Below are 18,996 nucleotides of genomic sequence, written 5' to 3' on the forward strand. Positions count from 1 at the left end.
TTATGCAAAGAAGTTTCGGCGAAATTATAAGCTGCGCTTGAATATCGCTACATTACGGAACGTGCATAGGCATCGCTGGTAATATACAACGTTGCGCTTTAGAGAATTGTTTGCTGATAAAGCAATGAATCGATTATCAATAAAGTGGGTTCGACGTTTATTGTATCTCCGATACAAACGATGTTGGTCGCAAAATTATCTATAAGATAAAATTCAACGAACAACGTATAAAATAAATAGCGACGTTTAATATAAGATTTATAGAGTAGTAATATTCGATTATGCAGTGTTAAAATTACCTCAATCAATGTTGTGAAAAATGAAATTGCGAAACAATTATGCATGTGTATAATTTTATCCCAAGAAATGAGGCAAAATATTCTATTCATTTAGTTGAGAAAGAGTTGAAAAAAAAATCAGACCTATTAACGTTTTTAATGCTTTGAGATCAAAAATAGAGAAAACCAATAATTGCCAAGCATTTTGCCATTATTTCGATTCCGTGCTTCGACGTCAAATCGAGGAAGCTTATCGGCAAGTCACTGCGAACTGCAATGCATTATGCAGATAAAAGTTGTATAACAAATGCATTTAATCTGCCGATATTGCGATTCCGCTCGCGGAGGCTTCAGATAGGTCTGCAATGTAATTCCGGTTTAGCCCCGGATTTCCGAAGCTCTTGAAGCTTTCGAGTGTATGTGTTATTATATACATATACATGCTTTTAATATCAGCAGCGTATTGCAAGGTAACTTTGCTACTTCGGCAACTTCGCGAATCGGCAGCTACAAAGTCGCGCGCGCGCGCGCGCGAGTAGGAGCTGAGATACCCCGCAAGCGTCGCAAAACAAAACTGGCGCGCATTCGAGTTTGTATTTATCAGTGCCCCCTCGGGCACGATAGATTCGCTGATTAATTTCCTTACGGAACACTTACCGCGCTCAAAAGGCTGTGCACTACCCCAGCGCGGCGCAGCGCTCCGAGCTGCGAGTCCGTAATTAAATGGCACACAGCAGCAGATATATATCACTCCCAATAACTAATGTACCGGGATCAATTCTGGTAATGCACCAGGGATGAGGGGGGCTGAACCATGAAGAAAAGAAAAATTACTCTATCGGTTATCCGACTCGACCAGGCAGGACGAGCCAATTTCGTTCAATTAAATCATCAGAATTCTCTCTTTTGCTTCATATACTTCTTTATAAAAAAAGTTTTCTGATATATATATATATTATATAATGGGCTAATTATAAACGTAAAGATGTTGCTTCATGATTTATTTTATTAATTTTGACTCACGGTCTAACTAAATATAGCACTTATTTATATTATACCGCACTAAGAGAAAAGTAATTGATAAACGAGAAAGACTCTATTTTTATAATCGACAACAAAAGTAATTGATATTTGCGACTATAATTATATAGTAAAAATAGTAAATAATTATGGTTGAGGTTCTTATTTTTATAGTTATTATTGCTATAATAATTTTTAATTATTTATTTTTATCATATTTATAGTACGATTTAGTATACATAAATCACAGATTGTAGTGTATAAAACCATATAGTCATGGTTGAATAAATGCATGTTAAAGTTATGGCAGCAATAATGTAGTATGGAATCAGCTATATAATATTCGCATTGTTAAAATAACTATAGGTAAGAATGTAGTTGGCACCGAAAATAATTAAAAATTATAATGAAATTGTGGTAACTTCAACTATTTTTTTCTCTCAATGCAAAAGAAATCTTTAAAAAATATATATAAACCACGAGTTTGTTAATCAGCAAGTTCTAAATTGAAGATATCGATCGATTCGAGGGCCTTGAATTTTACATATGAAATTCATGCAAAATTCAACGCGATCTCTGCTTTTCACAAATTGTTTCCTGGATTCCTCCGATTACGAATAATCTCTAATTCGCCATAAATAGGCAACATATCTCTGAATACCGCGTATAGCTGGAATTTAACCCCAGCATAACACGTACGCTATCATCCACGATTATGACAACGAGGTATCAGCTGCCAGGCGGAGGGTCTCGAGGGCCCCGGGTTTCCCTCCCGGAACCGCCAACCTGTGCTTGAAATCGATCGATCTTCATTTTCGAAGAAAGGCGCGCGATGTTGGCGCCCACCAAAAGTTGCAATTCTCGTAATACGGCGCGAGAGAGAATGGCGATGGCCGAGGCCCCGAGGTCATTCAAGATTGATGCGATAGGTTAAATTAACAGGATGCTCGAATTAATCCATTCTAAATAACCCGGAGTCATCTATCTTACCGACCCGGCGGAACTGCCGGCGACTTACCGTGTTCGCTTGATTTCCCTCGGTTTACGATAGAGAAGCGGTAGAGAATTCACAACACGCCCTTGGTCCTCCAGTCGAATCCTCCTTTGAATCTTCCAAGAGACTTTTTGTCAAATATTTAATGGTCTCTCTATATGCAGGAGGCTTTCATACGCCACGAAATAAGAGAAAAACTGGAAGGTCTTTATATAATTGCAGAGCTATTTGAAAACGTGAAATTTGACATTATGCCCTGCAATAGCTTTCCATGAAATTAAAAAAAATATCGACTATCAAGGATTCGTTATTTTAAAAATCTAGAAAGTATTATCGATTTGACGATCGTTAGCATGAGCGCCACTGCGGTTCTACAAATTTTCCGACCACGTTTGGCAATCCCACTCGCGATGCTGCATCACTGAGGGCTACAATTTGCATACGCAGCGATAAGACAGCGGAGATTCGAACTTTCAAATAAATAGCATAAGTTCCGTTACATCAAACCACTAGTTTAATACTAATATTATGCTAATATTCGAATATAACTCTGATATTAATAGTCAAAGAAAATAACGAAATGTAGTCAATGTTTTATCTGTAGGTAATTTATTCACCAAAAATAAAACAGAAAATATAATCTGAAACATTTCACGTAAAAATCGTAAAAAAATACTTATTACTCTTTTTTTGCAAAAAAAAAAAACATATTAATTATAAATTTTACGATCAAAATCGTAATTATGACGTAATTTGTAAGAGAATCAGCTTCAAACATCTGTTCATGTGACCTCCTCTTTTTATTCGTCCCAGTTAAAAATGAATCTTTAGTCGCGCGAGCACTTGGATTTAGAAAGAAAAAAATGGATGCTTTACGTAAAGCGTCTCTCGCATTCGGAAAGCGTCGGGAACCGACGGAGAATAATAGATCTGATTAATGCGTGATGGTATCAGCGGCACACAGGTACGGGGCAAGCAGCGGACAGTCAATGGCCGCAATTTACACCATCAGCTTTCTGATTGTATCTAATGGGGCAGCATTCTGCTGACGTAACCGCTTGATCGGCTTGATGGTCCAGAATGGGAGCGACTCTCAATAAATCGACAACCGGGGGATCTCTTCGGTGACAGCGCGCGCGCGGTCCATATGGAAATTGCGTGCACTTCCGTTTAGCGGGCGTCCTACTCTGCTTCTCGTATTCCGCGCGCTGATGGAACACTCCGCTGTCTGGAGAACATGTGGCTGGTTGGCCGAGGGAAGACGAGGGATTAGCGCAGGACACGAGATAATAGTCCGCTAAATACACCTCGCTGAGACACGTCTTGGCGTGGTGTTATAGCATCGAGCTAGTGAACAATTTGTCTTCGCCGGTTATCGCATATCTTAGGCGTCGCAACAGGTGTTCTCCATGTCCCATAATGCAGATAGTGAAAAACTAATTTCTTAGCGGTAATGTGACGTCGGCGCGAGACACTTGGCCGACGTCATTCCAACGCGAACGTTAATATAATATCCTTGCTGCGCTTGCATGCGTGACACAATGATTACCACTTCATTATACCGCGCAAAAGTAATTAAGACCCTAAAATTACATGATTGTTTATGTATTCGAAAAGAAAGAAAGAAAGCAAAAATATACATATTCAGTTAGCCAAAGAAATCAATCACGCGAAGACGCCGGATTTATGAAGGCAAACCTGATCGTAGTACATTTGTCGAAGGAAAATATATACTTATTTTTGTTATAGATACTACTTGGCCACCTCGGAACGCGAGTCGGCGGTTCAGCATCTGTACAGAGTGTCGCTGCTGGATCCGGGGCACAAGTCGGCGTGTTTGACTTGTAACGTTGTCAGGGAGAGGGACGGTAGCCGTTGTTTGTACAACAGCGCTAAATTCTCCACTGACAATTCGCATTACGTGCTCACTTGCGCCGGACCCGGAGTACCCGATATAGCCATCTATAATAAGGTACGCATCTATCTGATACTTCTATCTTTCTTGCAGCTCTGTCTACCGTAAACCGTCTTGAAACTTAGAAAGATTTCATACGTTTTTCTAATTAAAACAATTTTTAAAGGTATTAAATATAGGTATTAGCTATAAAGTGTAGAAATAAGATATTTACAATATCAATCACTTAATCAATATCAATAAAATACGCTAATAAAACTATTGTGAAAATAGATGATGCGTTTGATAAAAGAGATAATTAGCAGCGATGTACAATGACGCGAAACGCAGAGCAGCGTATGGGTCCTTCTTTCGTAAAATACACGGTAAAATTTTGTGTAATTTTAACATTTTTTACATGTCCCAAAAAGTTCACTCTAAATTTTAAGTTAAAATGACTCATTCATCGTGTGTTACTTGTTGACAAATTAGAAATGTTAATTAATTGATATTATACTTTACATTTATATTTGTTCTTTCGACTTTATTTTTTAAGTTATATTAACACATGATATTAATTTTTTTACACATTTTACTTGTATTATATGTAATAGAAACATTTAATTTTAGTCAATTTGATTATTTTGTGTGTCAAAGTTTACGATTATTTTGAAAATTTACTTTAACTTTTACTGTGTTAAAATAACTTTAAGACGTGTTGATTTTTTAAAGTAATTGTGTTAAAAGAACTTAAAATAATATTCAATTTCTAAATGACATATATAAAGTGTTAAGTTATCACGTTGACATAAATGTAACACATGAAAATGTTAAGAAAAAAATAACATACCTGTTGTATGTTAATTTTACATTGAAATAATAATCAAATCTTGGTAACACAAGAAAATTTTAACATTTTGACCGCTATGTACACACGATTTTTTACTGTGTAAACACGACGATACGGGTGTACCTAAAAAATTTGGAATGCGTAACGGCATGGAATTATATAATCATGGATAACATAATTTGCGTACGTTACGCGTCTAAATTTCGGTCTTCGAAGCAATTAATATCTGAAATTCAAAATAATGAGCGATAATCCATCAGATTTCGGACCTCTAATTTCATTAGGCGATGGGAACGTAACAGGTATCTCGTATATTCCCGCTTTCTCCCATACCAGTTTCAAGCTTTGAGCGCAATGTTATTGCTGCGCGGCGCGTTTGATAGGTTTCATCAATCATTACGTTGTATGCAGCCCAGATTTCTACAAATTTGATCCCCTCCGAATAGAGCGAGAGCGCGCGCGCGCGAAAGAGAGAAAATTCGTGCATATATCCTGTGAAATTCCTTTTGCTCCGCGCGTTGCATTACAAATCACAATATTATATCCGGAACCGCGAACAATAATTTTTCGCATTGCACGCGCGCGCGCGCGTGCATTTGCATACGATATAGACGTATGGATGACGGCCGCGTAATTCTGCTAGTGAGAGGTACACGAACCCGCGGGTGGGTTCGCTATCAGACAAGCGAATCGAATAAATTTTGTTACAGCAATAGAATACGCGTAGTAGGTACTATGCGCCGCGATTTAGTCCTGGAACGTTGCGCGCTGCGAGTAATATACGAGCGGCGGCCTGCACACCGGTGCAGTGCACGGTGCGGCGGTGGTAACGGCATAACAAAGCTCGAAATCCCGCGCGCAAAACACATTGCGCCCGCGATACCCGTTCGCTCGGCCTAATCAGATCGAAATCACGCCGAGACAGATTATCGCGACATTGTTGGCGACCTCGTAAAAAGCCCAATACACGCGCGGCAAACGCGATTGCACGCCGGCGATGTGTTAAGCCGCGAGTAAACTCCCTCGTATTGTTTTTGAATTCGTAGAAGGGGATTAATTGGACGCGTAAACCGAAAAGTTATTTATTTTCACGCGCCGATGTAACTTGAATCATGCATATTCGAACGTGTAATTAGAACTTGTATAATAATTAAATGCAAAAAATGGGAAAAAAATAAACTTTTATTGCGATTAAATTGCTGAAAACTGAAAATTGTTGGAAATTGAAAAAAATAAGCTGCCGTATCGTGTTTTAAAGTGACGGTGCGCTGCAAAACTATTCAAATGTTGCCTCGGCTCTGTCTCTCTGGCCTATTTGACCGCATGCAATGCCTGCAACCATTTTCGACCGGGTCACGTTTTGTATCAATTTCCAATTTTGCTAACGTAAATAAAACATGTTGAGAGAAATGACGCAATCAACAACAGCCGTTGGTTGGAATCGACGATTCGGAAGTGTCGCGTATAAATTTAATAACTTACCAGAGTGAACAATGTTGCAGAATAAAACAAAATTTGTCGCTCATAGTCTTTGGTGTAACACTCGTCAAAAAAAATTTAGCGTCACTTTTGAATTTATCGAATGACAAACCTCGCTTAAATCTTTAACGAATTATTTTTTAAATATAATAAATTTAAATGATTATAAGGAATACGTTTTAATATTGTTCAAACGTTAATTAAAATTACGGAAGATGAATGTCGAATATTCTGTAAAATGCTGAATATTATTATAGAACTCGCAGAACTCTTTTTGCTGAAGAAGCAAACGTATAGGAGTAGCTTTACCCGTAACTTTTCTATTTATAAAGCATTGTTATGCCAATTTGATATGTAATCAGAATGCACATGGCCATACGCATTCATATATGCGATATTATTGCTTTTATAGCGATATTCTTGATAGCGCCCGCATGATGGTGATCGCGTCATGTTGCAAAATGAAATCGATAGTTATGGATGTTTATGTCAGTGTTGCTGTTTACTAAGTTCCAATATTTGTTAATATTGAGATATTTCGAAATCTTTGTATTATACAATTTTTATGAGACGAGAAACAGAGAGAGGAAAGAGGAAAATCGGTTCGAGGAGAAGCTTCTGCTTGATCGGTATACTCAGGCCTTTACACCAAGTCATTCTAGATCGACGTTTTATGAGGAAGATAGAAGAAGATTGATGAAGGCATTAACGAGTATCTCTCGACAAAAGAAGAGAAATAAATTTAAAAATACTGTAAAATTTATTTGTATAATATTTATATAATTATAACAAAATGTATTTTTTTAATATTAAAGGATCTCAATTGGAAAATGTAGCTTTTTGCGCGAAATTCCGATAATTTCATATTGCACGTGATTTTAATCGCTATTCAATTCAATTCAATTGTCGCTTCCTCCCTCCGAATTGTAGCCATAGTGTCGACAAATAAAATATATTTAATTAATTATGATTAGCAGATTTACTTTATTAATTAACAATTAATCAACATTGGTGAAATCGTGAAAGCCGTTATGGTATTCATATACGTAAATATTAAACTTGATTAACTGCTCATATTAACGCAAACACGCGTTCATTATAACTTCTAATTACTACATTTTGTATATGAACTCTGACAAGAGCATATTATGTAGCGAGCATGTAGCGCGTGTATTATGGTGTTTTCTGTACAAACATTATAAAATTTTATGCATATTCCATTCTCATTCATGAACCGTTTTTGTGAGATACTTATTGTTACTGCTTTTTTTTAGTATTAAATTCTTCTTAAATATTGAATTCTTTTAAATTAAAATTTAAAAAAAAATTTTTAGTTTATTATTTATTTTAGATGATTAATAATAATATGAGAGTTTATTAAATATAGAAGATATCACTTACAATTATTAATTGCAGAAAGCAATAAGGGAAGCAATTTTATCGAAAAGTCTTCATAACCCGCAATAAATAAAAATCATGTAAAATTTAAATTGGTTGAATAGAATAAAATTATAAAATAAGTTATATAAATACATATCACTCGAGAATAAACAATTACGTCTATTGTTTTTTTATCGTCTCCATAAAACTTAAATCCAGAATTATTTGGTATAAGAGGCTGAGTATACTAGTCTAGAAGGAACACCTTCTCAGACCGATTTTCCTCTTCCCCCTTTCCAGTCTATCTATAATCTATCCATCCATTTGCTTATTCGCCAATCTACCTGCGCGCCCGCCGTTCTCGGATAAAAAGTTTGCGGTTGGATGAAAGTTTCATTACTTTCGATAATCAAATTCCTCCGTCGACTTTCCATGATGACAGGCGGGTCGGGGCGTCGCAAATTATCGGAGCAAGAAAAGGAAGAATCTAGCAAAAAACGATGACGGATTGTTCACATACGAGGAAGATCCAAATCGGCAAATTAATTTTAATAACAATTGAGAGCACCGCCGAAATAAAAATGCACGTACCACATTTTTTACTCTCGATCAGCTTCAAATAAACTGGTTCAAGTTTCTATTTAGCTTTCGTTGATATCAATTTAAATTCTATAATATAATAAAATAATAAAATACACTGAAACTACACTAAAATATAATAAGATAATACATGTACATATACAATAATATAATAAAATATAAATTTTATACAGCTAGGTATCTTTAGGACGTTTTAAAATGTCTCTTCACCACCACGCTAGTACGGATGAGTACGCTCAATTTACATCGAGCTATCTCTTTTGTAATCTGATTACCGCAGCGACAGACGGACGGAGGAGGAAAGGGATCAAGTGAAACTGGTCGAACTTGGAGGGCACCTGACGCGCAAAATGTCGAGAACGAATCTACGTGCTTTATCGCGATCAGCGGAGCGAAAATCTGACTATCCGGCGCCTTTATCGCTTATTTTCGCGCGGCCGCTTAATGCTGATAATTGGTCTTCTCGCTCGGGAAACCGTCGACAATGAGCGTTAATCCAATTACGTTAAAGAGCGACCTTGTCGATGAAATTCGCGTTTCCAGACCCGTGCGGATCGGGTCTGCTTTCTTTCGTCTTTGGCCGTTATAATTAACAAATAGTCGTACATCTCTCTTTTGCTTCGTAAGATCTACAACGAATAATTATGGATAATCTATAAACGCGCTTAAAAAGATTTTTTTATCCACTTTTATCATATTGTAACAAGTCGCGAAATATTATACCATCCACACTTACTTTCTCGATATTTTCTCTTCTTCAAATCAAAATGATCATAAACACTGATTGTTATTGATTTGCAGATGAGATATCACATTTATGAAAACTTTCCGCGTAAAAGAGCGCGGTGATATTTTATACATCACCGCACACGTTTTTAATATCATTTTTCGAGGATTAATAGAGCGATTTGTTATACGCGAATATTACACGTGCATCAGCGAAGTCGCAAACGGGCACGTACAAAATCCCCTCTGGAATCCCTTTGTCGATCTTCGCTGCACTTTGACGCGATTTATGAGGCACTCCTGCATGCCGATCCAATTACGTCGATATTATGATACGGACTATTATCGAAATTTACAAAAGGCTCAAAGTGATGCCAATTGATTGCGCTTGACTCTCTCGATATGCCATTATTACTCTCCGCTGCGCCGGAAGAAACTCCTTCATCGCTGGGAAAATTCGTATATAATTCACGCAGCGAGATTTTTCATTAATTTAGAGTTAATTTTTTCTCTCGCGAGCGATTAACAATGGTTCCAAACTCGCGGTATGCAAATACAATTCTACCACAATTCTAACTCGCGGCTGAGTTTCCATGACGATAAAGTTCAAATAAGTTACATACCATTATTTGAACTTTTCTCTTGTTCTCTCCGCGCTCTGGAAAGGAAAAAATATCGAGCGCTTTCATTATAGGTGACGCGACAAATTAAACGAGAATGTCGAATTCTTCCTTGCAGGTCAGTATTTATCATTAAACTTGATTAAGCTGGGAAATTGAAATAAAATTTTGTTTAATTAATAATTAATTTATAATTTGAGAGCGACTTTTTAAAAGATTGAAAAAGTAAAATAATAATATATTTAATATAATTAATATATTTAAGGAATAAATCGTAATATATTTAAGGAATTTGTTTTTATATATCTCTCAAAAAGCTAAAATCCACTGTAAAATTAACACTGTAGAGTGAAAAATGCTCCGTTGCTTCTTGGCTTCTTCAAAACTTAATCAACCTATCCTTATACGTGAAGCATATTCGCAACGGCGCAAACTTGCGGCCGTCCTATATATCTGGTGCAGCAAACCGCAAGAGGGAGGGGAAAAAATATATATATATCCGCCTCTCGATCGAAAATCGATATCGCCACGTCATATCGCGATCGGTACGGGATTCCCACAAAAGCCGGAAACCACCTCGCCAGAGATCGCCTGTCATTCGACGAAGAAACTTCGGTAACGCGGATCCGCGAGCGCGAACGCCCGGAGAAAAAGTTCTCGCGGCAGCGATGCAAAATCGAGATTTGCCGTCTAGTCAGGTCGGCGTGGCGGCGAACTCTCGTCGAGTGCTCGCGACGCACAAAAGCGCGCAGATTGCGCGTTACATTTGCCCCGAGCGTCAAGAAGGACGTGGGTTGGCGGGAAAGGGGGTGCAGAACTCGCGGGTAAACTCGGTTCGCAAAAACGCGGACTGGGAAACTTCGGCGTGGGTAAATCGCCCTGGCGCCCTTGGAGGCGAGCATTGGCTCCCCCGTTCCGACTTTTCTAATGTAATTTTTTATCGCGGGATAAACCGCGAATACCCTCGCATCCTGTCCCGTCATGCTGAGGAGAGGAAAAAACTACTTCGGACAACTACCCGCGAAAGTGGCTGCCCTTTGAACCGAATCGATTCCGGCCGGCAAACCGCGTTCGGAGGATGCGATTGAAGTTGCGAAGTACTTTAGAGAAGGCAAACCACTAAACGTTCTTCTGACTTCTCGCAAGTTTGCGGAAGTGTCTCCGAGTGTGTTGACGATGTTATTCACCGCCTTCGGCGTGTAACCAGCTATCGCAATTATGACGATGTCAGAGTCAGGAAGTGACCAGCGATCGATATGGTATCCAAAGCGGATGAAGATGGAAGAAAAATTGAGCTTTGAGAAGATAGATAGTTGTTATTATGATGTCGGATAAATATCATAAATGGCGAATGGCCAGTAGTTAACCTATATATGCAAAACGCATAAGATTAATATTCGTTTAGTTTGTTGCGTATTAAAGTTTGCAATCAGTCGATGCTGATTTAATATCTTTTTTATAGTTTTAGACTTAAGCTCTTGCGATTTCCAATTTTACCATTGTGGAATTTAATTTTTTCACGAAAATTTTAATGTTAAATAAAATAATTGAATTAAAAAATAATATGAAATAATATTAAAATAATATTAATTTCATTAATTTCTTCTTGCTTTTCTACTTTCAGAATACCACGTTGCTCTCCGTGTGGGAGGACAATAATGTAGTGACTGATATAATAATGGAAAAATCGCAGCCGATCGTCCATAGATATAGAGTCCCAGTTCCTGGTGGCTTTAATGCCCAGGTGAGACTCCTGATACCACCGGGTGCTGACTTGAGCGGTGCCACCAAGTATCCCATGCTGGTTTACGTGTAAGTTCTTTAGTTTCTTCAACGAACAAAATCTCTCTCTTACAATTAGATAAAGATATACCTGCGCATTCGTATTGCTCCCCTAGTCACATAATTCGAAATTGTGTGTTTTCGTTTTAGAACTCGATTACATTCGAGTTATAAAGAAATGTACAATTTATATTTTATTTTCTATGAATAAAAATTTTTCTATGGAGTGACAAGAATGACATGCAAAATATTTTACACAAAAAATATCTGTGAACCATATTCAAATCTTACGTAAATGTTAATTTACTTATTTTTTTTTTGCTTAATATTTTATGCATCTATTTTACATGCGACACAGTGGGACACCCAGTGTTCTTTTTCCGCTTTTTCAGCCAAGTTTAAGAAAATCGATCTGATACGAAAATTCCTGACACAAAGGGTTAATCTCTGGAAGTCTGTAAGATGATAAACACAAATAAAAACAAGTTTTCTAAAAAATAGACGCAAGAGACATTTAGGTATAATTGATACATATTCGACTTCGCGAACATTATATAATTAAGATCATACTGGACACGTGACACATCGTGCTCAGCTATCAAAAGCACTTGCCAGCTATCATCCAAGTTCTTAAATTGCGTCGTTTTTCGGCGTCGCGTATATCTCGGCGTTCACTTAAAAGCATCCATATTTTCCGCGGCGCGACAAGAAATGTGACAACGCACTCCGCGGGCGTCATCAATCGGTTCCGTCATAATGCACTCGCGAGATAAGCGTAATGGAGGAGCGCGGTGACGAACGTGCGGCAGCGAAGCGTATAGTCTACACCGTGACGTGAAAACGAAGCTCTCCTTTACGTGGCCTGAATTAGGACAGGATGTAAAACCGTACCGAAGCGATGAGTCATTCCGTATTCAGTCTCACGAACGAAAACTTCAGCAGCCTCCACGATAAAAGCGGGGGAGCGTTATATCGATCGACCCCCGGCGCCCGTATTTCTTCTAACGACGAAGAAATAACACGATCGTCAAAAGAGAGCTCGGAAACTAAACGCGTGACATCCGCTTGCGTTTTCTAATTGAGTCTTTTTTTATATATTTTAAAATACAGGGTGTTTCCGAAGTAAGTATAAAAAAATTGAAGAGCATATTACGTGACTTATTTTAGGAAGAAAAGGTCCTATAAACACATACCCAGCTGAACTGCTTTATTTTCAAATACGGGTTTACAAAGTTGTGAAAAAAAAAATGGAATTTCGAAAATCTGAAAAACGTTAAGAGATATTTTATTCAAATTTGGTATGCGTGGTATTAAGAACCATTTTTTAGTATTAATAAAACATTTTTAGATCCAACAGGGGTGTGCGTCTTTAACACTCTCATGTATTTTGAAAACGAAGTAGTTTAAAGCATATATTTATAGGACTTTTTTTCCTAAAATAAGCCACGGAATATCCTCTTCAATTTCTTGTACTTACGTAGGGAACACCCTGTATAGTTTAAAATGCAGCTTTTAAAGTACAGTATCTTGCAAAAATATTTTTACGTTTCATCGACGTGAGTACATAGAAAATTGTATAGAGAAAATTATTCGTTTGCATTAATTACGCTTGTGCGAACGGTAATCTTGTTGCGTGAAGATAATTTCTTCTTTGAAGTTATTAGTCGTTGTCGTAATGGTCAGTCGGATGAGCTTTTCATGTTTTCCGCATTTAGAAGGTGCACGTGTACGCGACAATGACGTCGCCAGCGCGACGCTCGAGGCTGATATAACTTTCCGGCGTAAATCCTAATAACACCTAATTTGTAGGCGGCCCTGGCCGAGCTCGAACTTTTGAAAGTACAAAGAGCTTACGATGGAAGTTACCGCGATGTCCATCCCTAAAGTGCAGGCAAGCTTCACATTGCGCATTAACGGTCACGGGAAAGATAAAGAACTAACGCCATGCTATCGTTACGAACTCTACTCTTTTCTTAAAACCAGAAAATTTTAATTTTATAGGAATTCCGTAAAAATATATCCAGCATTGAGAAACTGCAAAAGAATCTATTTGATTGGATCCAAAAATGTTTCATCGATACTGGAAAATGGTTCTCAATACCACGCATACCAAATCTGATTTGAGAAGAATTCAATAATTTAGTTTAACAAAATTTATTAAGATTTGTTAGCATTATTAGATTTATCAAGATTGATTAAAATTTATTTAAATTTATCTAACAATGTTAAAATTAGTTTATCTATACCGTTTTATTTAATTATTTTATATCTATATGTGAAGAAAAAAACTCCAAAAAGGAATTTTCTTTTTTTCCTAAAATCTTCATATAAATGCATGGCAATTAATATAATTTATACATCAATTTTAATGCTGTGTCTCATTGTCCGTATTAGATGTAGATTTTGGCCGACTGTGAGAGATGCAAAATGACGATGAATGAATAAAGTTGAACTCATAGAAGAACTATCGCAATTGCTACGATAGACGCGTCTCGTTTGCTCGACGATGGCGAATAAAGAGAAGTTTGAGTTTCCACCGTTCGCTTTATAGTGAAGTAATTGTACTGTCCTCGTGTTTGAAACGGTATATTGGATCGCGCCGGAGTTTTCACATATCACGGGTATCCGGGCGATCGCTTGTTCTCTCTGGTTTTCAATGAAATTTCCTATAGGTTCAATCTAGATCATCGATCGCGCGACGCCCAGCGTCCGCGATACGAGACGTTTTCGTCGAAACCGACGACGACGGGCCGTCGACCTCTCCGTGAAATCAGTACTCTCGATGCTGTGTAAATGAGTATTCCTTCCTGTATTCCGCGGTCAATACGTATCGCTATAATGTTTCGAGACTTTCGAATATGCGACTTATATCAAACGGTATTAAAATGCTTTTTATTATTATTTTATTATTTTAATTAAAATAGTCATAACGTCATTAAAGTTTCTGCTGCTACACATCGTGTGCAATTTCTGTTACTATTTTGAGGCGCCTGAGAGTCTTATTAACTGCAAACTGCGAAGAAAATTAGAACGAAGAAAAGTTCCCTTTCTCCTTCTATTTCTTTTATTTCTTTTTTTCAAGTATAAAAAAATGAGAACCTCGTTAAAGTTTCAATGACCATTTCAATAATATTAGTACTCTATTTTCATGCGTTTATGCACTTATAACGAGGTTTCTCGCTCAATGTAAGCACGCGATATCAGTCTCTTCGTTACGATACAATAACATCGGCACGATGAAGAGCGCCGCTCGATATATACTTCGCGTTTCTAGCCGCTGTAACACAGTTCCAACTCGTAAATCCAAATCCCCCTTCCCCTCCATTCGCTTTATTATAAAGACATGAAATACTCTCGCGTGATTACGTCGCTTTCTGCGTCGGAAATAGTACGAGATTACACGTGACACGATTTACATGCGATTACACGAGGTTACTGCGGATCAGCATAATGTTAACCGTACAATGAATTTAAAGTGGTATGATAACAATTGATTAATTTCTAAGCGATATTTGAGTTAGTAATTCTTGACACAGCTAAGGTTCACTTTATTCGTCTCGTATGCGGATTAAGAAATTATAAAAAGGGTAAATGTTTGTATAAATTAACGTGCAGCTTTCCAAGAAGGATATTGCAATTTCTTTTTTTATTTAACTTCAAATGCCATTTGCTAAATTCTAAATCAAGTTTGAGAATCAATCTATTGAGAAATTTATTATATAGCTTAATATGTCGATTAGCGTTAATCACACTATATTATAAATATCTGCAGTAATTAATATTTTTGAAAAATTTTGGAAAATTATATTTTGTGAAATTATATTCATTTTGAGTCATTTTTAATCATTCCTATAGGTCGCTACTCAATATGTCGTTATATTAACTAAGCCAATGAAGTTAAAATAATATTGTTCTGTGTTAAAATAATATATTTCGACACATGGTAGTTAAAAATAACAAAATGTTATCTAACTCCAGGTATTGGTTTAAATTTCATCCTTTAATATTTAACATTGCAGTTAAGAAATGCATCGCACGTGTAAAGATAAAACGACATGCCAGAAACTGCAAATCGCATTAGCAATTAATTACACGTGTGATTTAATAAAGAAGAAATTATTTCAGATATTTTTTTCTTTCTTCAGCGTTCTTATTTTTTCATCTCGCGTTTATGGCTTTCCTATACGAGCTATAGTATCCGACGGAGCAGATCATCAGTTATCATTACGGTCTATTTCGCTTCGATTGCACTATGCGTGTTTCACGATACTATCGAGTGTCGTATCGCCGTCATTCTCGAGAACATTCGCGTTTATATCACGCCATCCACAGGATATCATTACTATCCGTCTTTATTTCCACGTCAGTGTCGGCGATGTCCCATCTTGAAAATGCGCCGTATCAGAAAAGCCATCTTCGTTCTCGAACTTCCATTTCCTAATTCTCGTCACCGTTTGGCTCCTCTCTTTGCGCGCGCGTCCCCTCGTCTTTGAGCCTCTCCCGCGGAAGTGGCAACAAGGTTTTCCGCAAACGACCGTCGAGAACCCGTAAATGAGCGTGGAAGTCGAGAAAATTGCTCGCTAAACAATCGGGAGAGTAGCCGGCTACATCTGCTAAATATAATAACGAGATTAGAGTTCTTTTTTTACGAAGAAGAAAAGGCTAATTTGGCCGAGCATATTGCAACGTCTAAATAGATTCAATTATCGGAACCATTATCGCGTTATATATTACGCGTCCCTTATTTTACCCTTATTTTAAATTATATTAACAATTTTTATAACTAATGCATAAATGTACATAATTTGTACTCTTTATTTATAAATTAACTTTTATTTTAACCCTTATGTCAATACTCGGGTACCCACTTGTGCATATATAGGTAAAATTTTTTATGTTGGCATGAAAATTTCTTTATAACCGCCCGGATCGTCGCTATTTGAACTTTTTACTATTGAAATATGCAATGAACTTTTTGTTTCAATACCCGGAAGTAAAAAAATTATCGTTTTGAAGTTTACCTACTTGATTCTAATACCCAGGGTACCCGGGTACCCACTTTTAAAAATATGAGTTTTATTGTAGTTATTGACTAAATTAATTTATGAATAATTAATATGGTTATAGGAATGGTAAATTAATAAAAAACAATTGTTTATATAATCAAAAATAAGAAAATTATTTATTTATAACTTTCTGTACACATTGTAATAGTGACAGCGTGTTCGTCGCAAACAGGCTTTTTGCATTCCACACAGGATTTTCTAGTTTTCCTCCGTTTTTTAATAATTTGTTTATAGCACAAGTGACACGAACCTGTGACGAGTTTTCTGCCTGTGTTATCTATAACATGTGTGGAACCAGAGGAAATTACGGGAGTCACCTGTCTTCCGAGAACGCTTTTAATCGCAAGCTTCGTTGAAAAGTTTCTCATAATTTGTAAATTTTGGAAACGATCTTCGATAACTGGTATAGTGAGTTCTTCGCTCAGTTGACGCAAAAATAAGCGACGTTGATTTGTCTTCTTTTTCAACATTTTATTATTTTCGTGATAAATAATATACGTAGCAAGGGCGGAAATATCCAAAATATTGAAAAAGAGGGCGAGTGGCCACCTGTTCGTACGACGGTGCGTTGTATATCTCCCTACCATTTGATCCATTGTATCGACACCAGCCTTGTACGTATTATAATATAATATTATCTCTGGTTTCCTTTTTGCATCATCTGCCACTGCGATATGCATTGTCGATAATACAATAACAGTTTTATTTTTCGACAATATGTGTGAGAGAGGCAATAGGAACCCAGCGCGGTACTCAGTGCGCAATAAATTTACCACGTGTACATATAAAACAATATATTTAGTCGTTAAAGACAAAAGAAACGAACGTTTCGGCCCTTTCTTTGGCCATCCTCAGCGTAAAACACTAATTCCGCGCAACGCAGTTTCCTACATCTTACCTTGATTGCAACATTTAACGTAATCAGACGCACAATAACAAATTAACGTAGTCACGATGATCACATCGGTCGATTATGTAGCGCATTTGCGGTCACAAAACTCTCCAGGCATGGTACGCAGATGTATATTTTTCTGTATTTGCCCGATCTCCGGTGTGTCCGAACTCCGGCCGTACAACGCATCTCACCACTCGACTCCCCGGTTGGATAGCCAAGATCTTAAAACAGAACCGGCTAACATTTGACTGGTTTCACAAACCAACTTTTTCCGGGAGGTACTTAAACTTTATGTCTCAGCACCCTACTTATCAAAAAAGAGGGACAGTGATAGGCTTGATCGATAGAGTCTTTCGGTTATCTCACCCGTCCTTTCACGCCAAGAACTTCGGACTGGTCATTGAGATTTTACTCAACAATGGTTACTCTCTCGATTTTGTCTTTAGAGTCTTACATGAGCGACTTAAATTACTTGTGAACTATAGGAAAGACGGAGGGAACGACAACATGACCGAGAAGGAAATAACTCCATTTTTTACAATTCCATATGTTCCTAAGATCACGGAGCAATTCAGCAACATTGCTAAAAACCTTAATGGCAGGTTGTCGTACCAAAGTCTAAACAAAATGGGAACGTTTATCAAAGCGCATAAAGACGTCCTCCCCAAAACCAAGCATAGCAACATCGTTTACAAGATTAACTGCAATAACTGCGACGCCTCATATGTAGGCCAAACGGGGAGACAACTGAAAACGAGAATAAGGAAACACGAGAGTCATATTAGACGAAAGACTGCGGGCCATTCTGTCATTACTGATCATAGGAAAGCTTGTAATCATGATTTTAAATGGGATGACGTGCAAATTCTAGATAGTGAACAACATTATCATAAACGACTAATATCTGAGATGATACAGATTAATTAAGAGGCAAAAAAACGGCTTGAATTTGCAGACGGACACGGAATGCCTTCCTGACATTTACCTGAATATTATCGACAAGCTCCGAAAAATTTAATTTTTCCGCGGATAAATAAACACACAACACTGTTATTCTTGAACCGGTGTATAACGACGGCGTGTATCATTGTTTCGAGTCCTTTATCGATCTCCGAATTTGATAGTCACGGCAGTGTCTCACGTAACTTCTCTGAGACATGTAGAATAAAAGCGTCGTATACAGTTACATTTTACGATGGATTAGCGGCCTCGAGAGTGAATGCATTAAATTTCCGTGAGTTCTGCTCAATTGTCACTCATTTGTAAAAATTTTAATTTTTAGTTGTGCACTGACGTCGTGTGTCTGACACCGAAATTGCAGATACTAAGAAATTTCCATGCATGAAATCTCAGCCACTTCTTGGCTATCCAACCGGGGAGTCGAGCGGTGAGATGCGTTGTACGGCCGGAGT

The 18,996-nt window shown here is 37.4% G+C and overlaps 1 protein-coding gene across 1 annotated transcript in view; it reads left to right on the plus strand.

Annotated features, from left to right (window-relative positions):
• LOC112460861 (venom dipeptidyl peptidase 4-like) overlaps positions 1-18,996 on the plus strand; it is a gene marked incomplete at its 5' end in the record, with an annotated part of 119,244 nt that overhangs the window by 88,070 nt on the left and 12,178 nt on the right. The window contains 2 exons of the mRNA XM_025025770.1: positions 4,042-4,264; positions 11,466-11,653. Of these exons, the coding sequence (XP_024881538.1) occupies positions 4,042-4,264; positions 11,466-11,653 (411 nt within the window). The remainder of the gene's footprint in view (positions 1-4,041; positions 4,265-11,465; positions 11,654-18,996) is intronic.

This window comes from Temnothorax curvispinosus, unplaced genomic scaffold (genome assembly GCF_003070985.1).
Source record: "Temnothorax curvispinosus isolate PA1 unplaced genomic scaffold, ASM307098v1 QBEX01010902.1, whole genome shotgun sequence".
Lineage (NCBI taxonomy): Eukaryota > Metazoa > Arthropoda > Insecta > Hymenoptera > Formicidae > Temnothorax > Temnothorax curvispinosus.